Here is a 14,745-nt window from a genome sequence, read left to right as displayed (position 1 = left end):
TAATTTTATGCATGCGCGGATCTAGAAGGGGGGGGTGGTCGGGGGGGGGGGGGGGGGTCAGGACCCCCCCCCCCCCTGGAATTTACCCGGTTAAAAAATGTATATGCTAAAAAAAAAAAGAAAAAAGTTACCATGGACCCCCCTGGAAAGCGCTGACCCCCCTCCCCCTCCCGGTGAACACGAATATATGTGAAATGGGTATGAAAAGTGAAAGATTTGAGGCAATAAAAGTCACCACTACCCCCCCCCCCCCCACACACACACACACACACACCATGAAATAGGTTTTTGACGTTTGTGCGAGTTTAGGTTTTTCTTTTCTTTTCTTTTTTTTTTTTTTATTTTTTTTGCTTGTCAAGAAATTTCTGGGATTGGATTTTTTTTTTGACTGGGGTGGACCCCCCCCCCCTGGAAAAAATTTCTGGATCCACGCCTGTTATGGCCCCAGGGTCTGGGGTTCTGGTGTTAGGGCGGGGCTCAATTGATTATATAGTGAAAATACATGAGCAAGGGCTCTGCCAGAATTGTGGATTTTAAGGCCCCTATAGGTCAGGGGTACCATAGAGGGGGGACTCTACTTATATGATGAAATTGTTTGAAATCTGCTCCTTGGTATCAATTAAACATTTTTGATAAGCAAGGTTGCCTTTTCCAAAATTGTGAAATGTGTGGACCAAAGGTCAAGGGTTCATGTGTGGTAGTGTCATTACTGGTGATTATTGCTGAATATTACTGATTAGTTGAAATGCCTATGGGTATTAAGTAACCAAACTAAGCAATATATTGCTAAGTGATTAGTTATGATTAGCAATGGTGCCTCTTTCAAAATTGTGAATGCCATGGTGTCTAGTGTAAAACATGAACCAATTAATTCATTCATTGGAAAGTGGTTGCATGATGCTCAGGTGACCTATAAGGCCCAGGGGCCTCTTGTTTAAGCATGGCCTTGCCCATAACTTTTGAGTGGATGGGGATATATGACTTTAATACTAGTATTTCGAAAGTATATTCCTTGTGACAAGGACCTTCCTTTGGGTACCACCAAAGACTTGGAGTTTGACCAATTTTTACCATTAATATATAAACTTTAACCTTGGCCATAACTTTTAAAGGGGCATGGACACAGTTTCAATTGATTTTTAAAAACAATTTTAATTTTTACAATTCCTACCTTAGGCATCATCTAATGATTAGCAAAAATTTGAACATCATTTGATACAAGATACAGAACTTAAAGTTCTTCATAAGGTAATCAAGGCTCGTGCCTTGTTATTGTTTACATATAGAAAATATCATTTATAACAAAATGAAATTCAGCAAAGCAATAGAAAGTGTCGAATCGTATTTAAAATTAACTTCTTTATTGAAATTATCTACTCTGAACGAACATACATTAGCATATTAACACATGTATAACAAAAACATGACACGGGCCTAATTGTTTACAGAACAAAGGTTTGGAGCTCTAAATCTGTCTTGTATCTCGACAACTGACGTTCATTTTTGATAATCATAAGAAAGACTCTTGTTAAATATTTGTAAAAATGGAAAAATAGATTTTTGAAATTTTAGTTGAAACTGTGTTACAACGCACTTTGAAAAATTACGCACTTTGAAAAAAATTTTCAAAGTGCTTTAAATTTGGGACCAAATCAACGCACTTTGAAAAAAATAAAATTTCTTTTCAAAGTGCGTTGATATGGACCATATTAACGCACTTTGAAAGATGTGTATGGCTTGGTCAATATTCTTGCAAATCGTAGGCATGATAAATAATTGAATCTTTTTGACAACTCTTCGGTGATGAGGTTACTTCCGGATTTTAAAGTGAGCGATTTTGATTTTTCTATGCTTTGAAAATTCTTTCTTTCTCAAATGATTTACTGTAATTATTTTTTTTCAGTTTGCATGCATTTTATGTAAACTAAATTTATTGAAAGTTTTCAACGTCATACCAGTTATGCAAATACATATATTTGTGTGAAACATAGGCATTTATACCGGGAAGGGGGGAAAGGGCTTAGGCACACAAATATTTTGTAAAGATGAAATATTATAGGCATTGAAAATTGGACTTACCTTGGGGAGGGGGGATTACTTTCAATTTGGCACCAAACAGCTACTAGTATGTACAAAGTATAATAATAATTAAAAAAAAGAGTTAGGCTAAGATACCTTCTACTCGCCTTCTCCTTTTCTCAATGAGGTTAAATGAGTACAGTGTACATGTAAATTAAAAAGGTTTTCGAAAGATATAATTATTACAAATTGATTCTCTCAATAACTAAATTCAAACATTAGAATTTCTTGTTTTACACATATTTTTTTTTCCAAGTGCGTAATAAGTCCCCGTGGTAAAAAAAATGTTTATGTACACTCTTAACGCACTCTAAAAATTTTTTTCAAAGTGCGTTGAGTGTGTCCCAAAAATAACGCACTTTGAAATTTTTTTTCAAAGTTCGTAATTTTTTCATAGTGGTTGCCACAATGCCCCTTTAAACAGTTGGTACTAGGGCTTTCATACTTCTTATATTCTTGATCTTAGAGTTTGAATAACTTTTAAAAGACACAAACCTTGGCAATAATTTTTAACAGTTTGTGCTAGGGATTTCACAGTGTTGAGCAATCAGAAGAAAACAGGTTTTTCATGTTTGGAAAATGAATTTTTTTTCTTTGCTATTTTATAAAAAAAAATTCTGGGTTGCATTTTTTTTTTAATTTTGATTGAGTGGAACCCCCTTCCCCCCTTTTTGAAAAAAAAAAATCCTGGATCCGCGCCTTGGTCTCTTTATGGCTGTGATAGGAATCAAGGGCAGAGAACCAGTGTGCTATTGTTCGAAACTAAGCGGAGTAGTGACGTAGCCTAGCTCTGTCTTTTTAACCACGCGGTTGGACAGGGAAGAGAGGAAGAAAGGCAGCTCGTAACAAAATCTCAAAGAAAATGCCACAGAAACAAGTCAAAAACAAAAAGGTATGTGGAAAAAGGTTATAAATTGATTAAATTTAACTATAGTACAGTGACATACTGTTTACATAGCTTGTTAAGTAGGGAAAATCGTGTTATAGGCGCAGGCCTAACGTTATATGTTAATATTCTTGTGTTTACAAAATGCGTTTCTCCATGAACACAGAATAATGTTGAATTATTAACTTTTCCAAAGAAAAATACCATTGCTTAGGACCCAAATGTTTTTAATAAATGGATTCATTTTCCGTAAAACAGCGATTTTTTGAAGTATTTCGAAGCCAGTAAAACAATGAATTCTCAACTTGGATAACCACGTGGTGTGACCTAGTTTTGAAATTTTTCTCCATTATTGGCATTAATACGAATGATGAGACAACACATGTATAGGGCCAAGATAATATGTGACATAGTGAGAAAGTTTAATTTGAATTTGAAAATTAAATGGTTATTTTAAACAAAAGTTTATTTGATGAGTAAATGATACATTAGTGAGTGATTATATCATGTATATAAGCCTAGTTAGAAGAAGGGTGATTGTTTTTACTGGGTAAATAGATATATTTCCATATTATAAAAAATAGCAAGGCTGATAGTATATAAGTCTATTGATAGAAGGGTGATTGTTTTTATTGACCTTATTTTCTCATGTGCTTATTTCAGCAAGCTCAGTGGTGAATCCCAAGGATGAAATCTCCTGCTTGCCACTGGTTATTGCATTTAGTTACAGTACATATAAATCTGTCCCCAATTTTGAATCTTATTATCCCTTCCAGAAAGGGAGAGTTACCTGTAAATGTGGTTATCCCAGTTGGTATGGGATTTAGAGGGAAATCCTAGTTGGCATGGGATTATCCCACATGAAGCAAGTATTCCCAATAATGGATTTTTGGGATAAGTAAATCCCTGAGTGGTAAGGCTATGGGAATACTCTTTGAAGCAGGAGAATCCCTGTTAGCATGGGAACATATCCCTGTCAGTAAGGGATACAATATCCCAGTTGGCATGGGATTTGGGGCAGACTTGGCAAAAATCCCTGTTGGTAGGGGATTGGCTTAGCATCTCATATGGCAACCAGTTGGTTCAGTCTCATATGCTGGTGTCACCAAGCCTGTGATTTCTGCCATGTTGTCAACCAGTAAGTCACATGATGTTAGATTAATTATGTTGTAAATCGGGGATTAATCTAGGTTTGTGTAGGATCTATTCCTTTTGCATGAAAAGGATTTTGCAAGGTTCTTTTTAAAATTAATAATGATAATCATATGAAGAATCATGAAAATATTTCAAGTAGAAATTTGCTTAGTAAAGGACATAACATCAGATGTGAAATTGATATGCATAATTCATTGGATAATGGAAGAACAACAGGAGTACTGTGTTCATTCTAATGAACTCGGAAATTTTTCACTTGGTAAAAGGATAAACTGAGTTCCAAAGGAATGAGTTCTCGAGAATGAAACCTAAAAGTGGTCAAAATACAATCTAGATTAATCCCTGAAAAGTAAAAAGATTATTGTTGGCAAAATAAGTAAGATATTATTTTTAGATGAAAACATGACTACGAAAAAAAAAATCACAACTAATAAAGTAAACAAAAAGCATAACTGAAATGCAAGCCATTTGCTTTCAGGGGAAAATGCAGGCCCAGAAATCAAAGAAAGCCCCTCCCAAACCAGCACCTGTTGAGGAGTCAGATGAGTCATCTGAAGAAGATTCTGATGATGACGACGATGATGTAGAGGTAAGATTTATAAGAACTGCAACAGCAGCCCCAAATCCATTTATGAATAATTATAAAAGATCAATATCTATTTGATAGAAATGTTCTTTAGTTTAATGCTAATGATTTTTTAATTCAGATGGCTGAGGTAAATGGCAAAGCTTCACCACAGAAAAGGAAGGCAGAAGAATTGGAGGAAGATAGTGATGATGACGATAGTGATGACAGCGAAGAAGGTGAATTTCATGTCCTTTCACTTAGTTCGTTTTGGGATTTTTCCAACCATAGCAAATTGTGATTGACTTAATATTGTAATCATTTGTTAATTGTAGAAGAAGCAGCCAAACCAGCTGCCCCTAAAAAAGCTAAAACTACACCTGCTCCCAAAAAACAAGCTGAAGAAGAGAGTAGTGATGATGATGATGACGACGATGATGATGATGATGAAGAAGAAGGTAATATTTCTTAGGATTTAAGAAAATATTTATATTACGAGTTTAAAATGTTTATAAATTGAAAATTTTGAAATGCTCAGAGTACAACAAATATTTTTTTTTTTTAAATTTTAGAAGAAGAAACAAAACCTACCCCTTCAAAGACAAAAACTGCTACAAAACCAGCTAAAGCTGCTGAAGAAAGTGACGATGACAGCGATGAAGATGATGACGACGATGATGATGGTAAGTGATATGTTGTGAAAAAAAAATCACTTGGTCTATCATAAGTTTCAATGTTTTGGAGATGAGATGAGCTTGATTTCAAAAAGTTGACATATTTTTAGATGAAGATGAGGAGGAAGCCCCAGCTCAGAAAACAAAGACAGTGAAGAAAGCTAAACAAGCTGAGGAAGAAGAAAGCGATGATGAGGAAGATGATAGTGACGATGATGAAGAGGAAAGCGGTGAGGAAGAAGGTAATTTAATTTTTATTGAGTAATTATCAGATACCATTAAATCTTGTTAATGAGAGAACATTTGATCCTGAGCATTTTCTGATTAGTGAAGCTTCTGAATTGCTAACAAGTCCCTTCCTTACCTAGTTATACATGTATATGAAAATTCTATTCCCCTCAAATTTCTCTCAGAAGGTGAAGCTTTCAGAGTAGAGAGGCTTAACTGTATATGGTCTAGAGTAATTACCAAGCAGACACTGTTGTTTGTAATGTAATACAAGTGATAGTCATGATTAAAATTTATGACTTAGTGTTGTCAGTCAATAAAATGATTTCGTGTTGAAGTTCTGTAGATTGAGATATTTAAAAAATTATTTTTTTTGTCTCCACAGAGGAAGAGGAGGAGGAAGAAAAACCTGCCAAAAAACAAAAGGCAAAGAAAGGTAAGATTGTCTGAGCTAAGTAGCCCTGGATAGTGAAAAAGCTCACCTTTTCTTCTGCCAAGTCTAAAAAGAGACATGATATTGAATGATATTAACCTTATATAAAAAATCGAGCACATCAACAAATTTTCAGACAACAAATTCTTGAATTGGTTAAAATATGAATTCCAATTATCAGAATAATGTTTGTACAATTGTGTAAGCAAGATCAACAATCAAATTTGTGTATATGATTTAAGGTCTTTCTGAAATTTGCTGCATTTCATTTCCGGAAATATGCATAGCATTTCTGACATTTTTTGTTTTCATTTCCGACATTTTTTGTTTTCATTTCCGACATAATTTTCTTTTCATTTCCGGAATTTACCTGTGCGGCAATTCAATGTTTCCTAAGTAAAAGAAAATGGAATTTTGAAAGTATTTATACCAAAATATTAATAAAAAATAATTTTACAAAAACATCTATGCATATATGCATACATATAGCACTAAGTCTTGGTAAAAGTGTTCAACGAGCATAAAACTTTTTCACCACATTTAATGTGCACTAAATTAAATGTCAGTGACAGCACCATACTTATGTCCTAGTCACTGATAGATTTACAAAAATGTATTTCAATGATTTATTTATTATTTAATCCTTTAAATCTTTCACAAGTAAAGTTATCAAATCTGTAAATATAGGTACTACATATGAATTTGAAAAATGTCGGAAATGAAAACAAAAAAAATGTTGGAAATGAAAACTAAAAAATGTCGGAAATGAAAAGTTGATAATTACTCAAAATTCCGGAAATGAAATGCAGCTCTGAAATTGCATGTTTTTTAATGATTAGGGGTCATTGGACTTGGGAGCTCATACAGGCAGTATGTCTGTTATCTAACCTTATGTTTTATTGCAGAAAAAAAGATATTCTGTTAATATATCAATTATTACATTGAGGGGGAAAAAAAGATATTCAAAATTGATTTAGGGGGAAAAAATAATCAAGCTGCTTTCTTATCACAGACAAAAAACAGAATGGAATTGGAGAACAAGAGCAAGAGGATTCTACGCTTTTTGTGAAGAACATTGCTAGCAGTGTGGACAAGGATCAGCTCTCAGAGATGTTCCCAGGGGCCAAAGAGATCCGAATGCCTACCAAACACGATGGATCACCAAAAGGGTAAGAAATTAAGAAAAAGAACGGTAATATCAAGGACTTTTTAGCATATAAAATTTTATTTGAAGTTTAATAGAATATCAGACACTTAGTTATTTTTTTAGTGTTTTAAAAACATCTCCTGTTCAATGTTAAATTTTCAGATTTTAATTTCAAGACATTTTATAATTCTGTATTTTTGTTTTTTATACAGATTTGCATACCTTGAGTTTGATGATGCCAAAAAAGTGAAGAAATACATTGAGACTAAACAAGGAGCCGAATTAGAGGGACAAGAACTGTTCCTTGACTTAGCCAATAAGAAACCGCCCAACAACAGAAACCAGAGGGGCGGTCGAGGGGGGAGAGGAGACTTTGGAGGGGGTAGAGGTCGCGGTGGTGGCGGTGGTGGTCGTGGAGGCAAAAAAAGCGGTAGGGACAGTTTCTGTCAAAAATATTATTGTACTGACAAAAAAACTGTACAACACTTAAGTTTTGTGACACTTTATTTTCGAGAGATGGTCATTGACTCTTGATAAGCGAGATGAAATTTTCAGGAAATCATGGTTATTGCTCTATATAATATTATGATTAAAGAAAACTATTATACGGGAGAATTTAATTTTGGTGAGCACATTGTCTTGCTTTATTATGATAAAATAAAGTTCTCACGAATAAAAAATGATTTACAGTAAGCTGTGTAGAACTTTATTAAACAGTAAAGCTGTTGAGTAAGTAGAGTTAATAACAACAACAAAATATTGATGAAAACAACTTTCTTATGAATAAGAAAATAAATAATTTGATTCCTAAAATATGGGTATTTTGATGAATTTGTTGTAGACCCCACCAAGATCCTGTTTGTGAAGAACTTGAGCTACTCCACCACTAATGACAGTTTGACCGAGGCTTTTGAGGGATGTTCTGCAGCCAGAGTCGCCATGGAGAGGGATAACCCTGGCAGATCTAGAGGGTAAGTCACAGCCTATCTAAAATCATCTGTCATATTAAAGGAAAAACCTTCAAGAGATCTTGTGGTTTGATACATATGTTTAATGTTGTAGGTTTGGCTTTGTGGAATATGACTCCGTCGAGTCAGCTAAGGAAGCATTTAATGCCATGAAAGGACAGGAAGTGGACGGTCGAACAGTCTTCTTAGACTTTGCAGAGGAGAGATCAGGTAGAACATCAAAGATACATGTAGATGAGGAATTTGTTTCTAGAATCAATTTCTAATAAAAGAAGTATTTCTTTAGCCAAAAATTAAGACTCTTCATTAAAAAAACCATAAAGACTACTAAAAACATTTGTCATAAAGTGTTAACTATGTGTGCAACAAATTACAGTGTATTAAATTAAAGGTCATAAATCCTCTGCTCACTCATATAATATTTTGCTTGAATTTTAATGATTTTTCCAAAGAGAGTCTTTTATAAGTAAAATACAAACAATTACAGCATAGCTTGCATGGCAAAATTGGATTAAAAAGACACTTCAACTTGACAAATTTATAAAGGATTAGGAATAATAGACCAGGGTCCGACACTCGTCAAAATTTGGTCTCGCCATTTGGGCAACCTTGGTATGATCACAGGTTGCCCGAATGAATATTAGGTCATCCAAATAAAATATCAAATTATACAAAGAAAATTCACAGAAGTTGTGTTTTTGTATCAAAAAATGTAAACCAGACATTTTCGTAATGTAAAGATGTTTTCTAGTATTTTATCAAACAAAAATATAAGTAGAATCAGACATGCATAATGCCTTAGTTTGTAGTTTAAAACATAAATTTTCATTTACCATGAAAGCCTAAATAAAGAGGGTCAAATAGCCCTGGACTGAATTAACCAGGTGTTATATTACAGTGGACACCCAACATGGCTGTCGAGCAGCAGAAAACGATCATCCATCTCAGATGATCAGAAAGTTGTACGAGAAATGCAAGATGTTACAATGATGATTATTACTCTTTATATTTAAGGTGATCGTTGACTAAGTTGACATATTTTTATCATAGGCGCTTGGGGTATGGACCCCCCCCCCCCCACACCTTTTTCCATTTTTTTTTCTTTTTAAATCTGGGGTTGAGTCACCTTTTCCCTATTTTTCTATTCTAATATGCACTATATGTTATCAATAATGTTACTCTTTTGTCTCTACAAGCTGTTTTTAAATATGTCGTTTTTGACTGATACATATCTCTCTCTTTATATGTATCAATCGAAAACGACATATTTAAAAACAGCTTGTAGAGACAAAAGAGTAACATTATTGATAACATATAGTGCATATTAGAGTAGAAAAATAGGAAAAAGGTGACTCAACCCCAGATTTAAATAGAAAAAAAAAATGGAAAAAGGGGGGGGGTCCATATCCCAAGCGCCTATGATTTTTATCTCAAATAAAACTTTATTAAAGATTTGGTGAAAATTGCATCAGCTGATTGATCGAACGCAGATTTGTCAGGAGGAAAAATCTATGCGGCTGCTATTTAAACATGTTGAATGGGTTTTGTATTGTTACAGGAAAATATGTTTTCAAGGCCTTACGAAGTTTATTTTATAACATTAAATATCGGTATTAAATATTCCTAACTTGTCCTAGGTCGTCATTTGGGCGAGCCAGACCGAAAATCAAGTCGTCCAAAATCATTTCTGGATGGAAATGGCGAGGTGACGAGCGCGAATGTCGAACCCTGATAGACAGTTATCTCTCTTATCAGAGTATCGATGAACCTTAAAAAAAAGTTTGAGGAACTGTAGTGGTAAATGATAGCAATGTGGTAATTTGAGTTAAATGATAGCAATGTGGTAATTTGATGTCATCCTTGACTTTCAGGAGGAGGAGGAGGTGGTGGTCGTGGCTTCCGGGGTGGTGGCGGTCGCGGCGGTGGTGGTAGAGGTGGAGGAGGTCGCGGTGGTGGCTTCAGAGGAGGACGAGGCGGTAGAGGAGGAGGACGCGGGGGAGGAAGAGGAGGAGGAGGATTCAGCAAAAGTCCATGTAAGCAGAGCTTCTCTCGTTTGTTCATAATGAATAGATGTAATGGGAGTAACATTTGAATTTCCTTCAGATCTCATCCATGAAAAAAATATACAGACATACTTGTTAGGTTGAAATTAAGTGAACCAAGATAAAGCTTTGATACACAGAATAAAAATATTTTTGGTTTCGCATTGCCAACTTCTCATTTATTTCAAAGAAGTAGATGGAAATACTTTTGTGTTTTTTCTTTTATCATTCATCAAAAAAAAAAGATACAGATGTACTTGGTAGGGCTGGGACGAGATATTGATATATCGTGATATCTTTAGGACGATGCGCATATCGATACATATGAAGAAATATCGAAATATCGCCCCAAAAATATGACTTCTATTTTTCTTTGTTTATTTAACATTTGGGGTTTAATATATAAAGTAAATAAGGCCAGCATTTTTTATACCCCCGCAAACGAAGTTTAGGGGGGTATATTGGAATCAGCATGTCCGTCTGTCTGTCCGTCCGTCCGTCTGTCCGTCTGTCTGTAGACAAGATTTTGTCCGGACCGTTTCTCAGAAACTATTGGATGGATTTGTCTGAAAATTTGTACACTTATTATTCACCATATGAAGTTGTGCACCTGGTATTTTCATCATGATTGGATAATTTTTCTGCATTTTACAGGTGTTTTTTCTTTTTTATTTTATGGTTTTGTTTGGCTCATAACTAGAAAACTATTAGACTGACAATCATCAAACTTGGACAGTTTATGCATCTTGGGTAGAAGGTGTGCCACAACCTATTTTAAGGTCACCGTGACCTTTAATTTAAGTGAAATTTTAAAAAGAAACCTGTCTTGTACTATTGAATTACACAATCCCAAAAATGTAATAGTATTTCTGTATCCCTGTTTAAAAGATGTTAAATTAAGAAAAAATATTTTTTCATTATATACTTTACAGCAATCCATATCAAATGTAATTTTATAAAAGATAATCTACCTCTCCCAAGGGTATAATTATCAAGCACTGGTCAAGGAGAATTCTGATAACAGAAAATTGCATCCCTTGGCATTTATCAGTGGACATGCATCCAGTCAAAGATTAATTAATGAGTTTAATGTAGGAAAGCTAGCTGTCTCAATCATTTCAGTTAGCTGTTATCTCTGATTAAGGTCCTTTGGGAATTAGACAGAGGAACTGCTGCTCAGTTTAAATAGCATATGTCATTTGATGGCCAGCCTTCTATTTCTAAAATCAATTTGTTATAGATTAAGTTTTTAATACTAATTAGTTAAATTGAGATATTTAAAAAAAAAAATAAAATATCAAGTAACAAATTTCAGAGCATCATGTCCCACATGAAAGATATATGCATATGTGTTTGTTTGTGGTGGAGGAGCATTTGTCAAGCTATAATGCAACCATTTGATGATTATTTGTTATAATTAATGCTTACACCTCAGGAGATGTTTGAACAAATATCAAAAGGAATTAAAAAAAAATTATGGAAATCCTTTTATAAGTTGCCATGATTACCTCACACTCTAAACTGTTTAATTGAATGAACAATATTTGACTGGAGTATCATGCTGTGGTGGCACTTTATTATTTTTAAAATGAATTTGATATAAAGTTATAAAGATTAATTTGATTCTGTATAATATTTCTTTTTTCAACAATTATTTTTCAGAGGAGCATGACAAATAATTGCAATTTCTTTTTTTAATGAAATTAAAAAAAAAAAAAACTGTTACAGTATATTAGTATTGATGTTTTATTTGGTTGCACCTTAGATTCATAAATTGAAAAAAATTAATGAGCATGCAATTGTATTTTCACCCGATTTGTTTTAAGACAATAGTGAACACCTCTTAATAGATCCATAAAATATTTGTGAATTGGCACCTACTCTGAAAAAACACAGCGGGGGTATTTGTCCCTATTGGACAGTTCTAGTTTATTTTTAGGTTTACAAACCCGCCACTCAGGTTTTTGAATTTTCAGAAAAAAAATAAAATTGAGAAAGACAGAATTTTTTCTTTCCGATGTCAAATTTGAGTCGGGATCGAGATTTCAAATTTACGAACTCGTACTTCCGGTTTTAAATGAACATGGCGGGTAATGAAGGGAGATTTGTGTCAAGTCCATAGCAGCACTAAAGCTTGGTTTAATGTAAATATTTATCGATAGGAGTTCCATTCAAAACGTTTCACCCATTCAGAGAACAATAAAATGCTGACGACTTTGTTGCAAAGTGACATGTTGGTGAGATAATTATGTGTCCGTATTCAAAAGTAACTGTATTTAATTGTAAGTTATTTTCCTCCCACAGGTTTAAAACTGCCCATGGTAGCTATTGTCAGAGACATTGTTTAGGTTTCTGTCATAACTTACAGTCTTAGCATCATTCTTCAGAAAAGGGTCGCTTATGCATCAGATGTAATAAAAAAAAAAACTATGGGAGAAGTTAAGTCCATTTGAGGAAGAAATATACAATAGCCTAAAGATATTAAAAATATTTCAGCTATTTAAAAACAAGAATATACAAATATATACAGGCATGTAGTATCGTTTATGGCAGCCAGAAAAATTATTTTACACTTAATTGAAAAAAATTCCACCCTACTCCTCAATACTCCTTGGGAATACTCCCTGTCTGTTTTATGAAAGGAATTATTACTTTTATAGGTCTTGAGTATATTAATATTTTAGACAAATTCCTACCTAACACACATTAAAAACAAAAATGAAGATATATTAAAAGAGATTTAAAAAATTGATTTTTAAAAAAAAAAATCTGTTTTTTGTCCAACATCAAAAGATTTATATCACTGCCCCCAACTGGTAGATGATGAAATAAATAATTAAAGGTTGTATTTTCCCCTTTGTAACCCTCATGTGTCCAGTGGCAAGAGGCCTGTCAGGAGAGCATAAAAAAAGAAGCAAAAATTAATGTAGAAAAGTCGATAATGTATCCAAAATATAATTTTTTTTTTTTTTAATTTCCTCCTCCTACGGGACTTTTTCATTCTGATGTTCGTAAACCTAAAAATAAAAAAATGCTGGCCTAAGCTAAATATAAATATAGATATGAAATAAATAATAATTAACACCATTTGAGTAAAATATTTTTGTTTTACAACACACAACTATTTTGAATAAATTATTCTTATTTGCAAAGAAATAATTTGTTTATTCCAATGCAATAAAAGATTTTATAAGCAATTAAACATATCTTGATACATATCGTATCGTGGCTCAAATATCGTGATACGTATCGATATAGAAAAAGTTGTATCGTCCCAGCCCTAGTACTTGGTTAACTTGCAATTGACTCTTTTATATTAGTGTGTGCAAATAAATACACATTATTATGTTAAGTAAGAAAAAATGTTCCATATTCATGTATATCAACATACAATCTCCATCTTTTGGTAACTGGAATATTATTTGAAATTCACATTTAATTTTTATTTTAAGCTGCAAAAGGAGCAATTCAAGAATTCTCAGGAAAAAAGAAGACCTTCAGCATGGACGATTGAGGCTTTGACTCTCTGACATTGTTTTCATGTCCATCTGGCCATGTCTATCTGTGCAATCATTTTGAAAAATTTCCACAAAGAAGGCAGAGAAGTTGGGAATCTAAGTAAAGAAATATGGAGGCCGATTTTTTAAAACATTTTCATTATTATAATATTTATGTCTTGCGAAGTCTTTGTTTTTATTGAAGAATTTTTACTACCATGTTATTGTCTACAACCATAAAATAATTTCATTGAATGATTTATATAGGATTTTCATTACCTATAGTTGATATCTCTGCTTGTTGTGTTTTCTTGTGGTTCTCCCATCGTATCAGTTCTCGGCTAATATTTAAAAACATGAGTAGGTTGTACAGAAATCTTGATGCATTTATTATACTACCCCTCTTCATTCATTGTCTTCACGATCATGTTGATAAAACTGTCCACATTGTTAATTCTTACATCTTGTTTTATGATGAATGTTGTTATACACTGTATAAAAATGAATAAAGTAGAGCTGCTATAATTCTTGTTTTGATCTTATTTCTCTGTAGCCAGAGATCAGGATACACCAGGTAGGGGTTATTCTTAGGTGAATTTGTAAAGACAACAGTATGTACTTCCTGTGTGCTGCCAGTGAAATACATTTATAAACTTGTGAGATTCAAAACCCATTTTGAAATGTTTAGAAAATTCAACTGTGTGGAAATAGGTAAATGTTACATACCAGTATTCATGTGTTCATAAAATCTAAGTTAAATGCCTTCATATCTTTAAGCAGTTAGTGATCTGCCTTTGCATCTGAAACTAGAGGTACTCATACATGTCCAAGAACGAATTTGATGTCGATATCGACGATATCGACAATATTATGTCGATATCGTATCGATATCGATCGTGATGAGCACTATTGATTTGAAATACTTGGTACCATATGTGAGACTTTGTGTTATGTCGATATCGTCGATATCGACAATACCATGACGACATCGTATCGATATCGATCCTATTTGTAGAATTTTTTTTCACAGTGAGGTATAACATAGATTTATAAGGTCACAAGTGATGTCAG

General features: G+C 33.6%; 1 protein-coding gene across 9 annotated transcripts; it reads left to right on the top strand.

The window, feature by feature from the left end:
• The first annotated feature begins 2,847 nt into the window (after window positions 1-2,847).
• Window positions 2,848-14,199, top strand: LOC134237590 (nucleolin-like). Of its 9 annotated transcripts, none has more exons than XM_062719716.1 (14): window positions 2,878-2,971; window positions 3,629-4,103; window positions 4,599-4,709; window positions 4,828-4,924; window positions 5,021-5,143; window positions 5,258-5,368; window positions 5,470-5,601; window positions 5,973-6,023; window positions 7,033-7,189; window positions 7,380-7,597; window positions 8,009-8,138; window positions 8,230-8,345; window positions 10,007-10,168; window positions 13,630-14,199. In XM_062719716.1, the coding sequence occupies exons 3-14, from the start codon at window positions 4,605-4,607 to the stop codon at window positions 13,689-13,691; spliced, it is 1,464 nt and encodes a 487-aa protein (XP_062575700.1). In that variant the 5' UTR covers window positions 2,878-2,971; window positions 3,629-4,103; window positions 4,599-4,604; the 3' UTR covers window positions 13,692-14,199. The 9 variants fall into 9 exon arrangements, with proteins under 9 accessions (XP_062575696.1, XP_062575699.1, XP_062575697.1 ...); XM_062719717.1 differs by having other exon boundaries at window positions 2,879-2,971; window positions 4,599-4,703; XM_062719712.1 differs by lacking the exon at window positions 3,629-4,103 and having other exon boundaries at window positions 2,848-2,971; window positions 4,599-4,703.
• The last annotated feature ends 546 nt before the right edge of the window (window positions 14,200-14,745 follow it).

Source organism: Saccostrea cucullata, unplaced genomic scaffold (assembly GCF_032062105.1).
Source record: "Saccostrea cucullata isolate Sc308-1 unplaced genomic scaffold, CSIRO_AGI_Scuc_v1 ctg396, whole genome shotgun sequence".
NCBI lineage: Eukaryota > Metazoa > Mollusca > Bivalvia > Ostreida > Ostreidae > Saccostrea > Saccostrea cuccullata.
Note: the sequence above shows the minus strand (reverse complement) of the source record. Positions and strands in the feature narration are given on the sequence as shown.

Bases quoted from the DNA above. Each gene is read 5' to 3' on its own strand.
- LOC134237590 (XM_062719709.1), top strand. From the start codon at position 2,942: ATGCCACAGAAACAAGTCAAAAACAAAAAG. The intron at 2,972-4,598 runs GTATGTGGAAAA...ATTTGCTTTCAG, and splicing joins AACAAGTCAAAAACAAAAAG to GGGAAAATGCAGGCCCAGAA. The intron at 6,024-7,032 runs GTAAGATTGTCT...TTCTTATCACAG, and splicing joins AAAACAAAAGGCAAAGAAAG to ACAAAAAACAGAATGGAATT.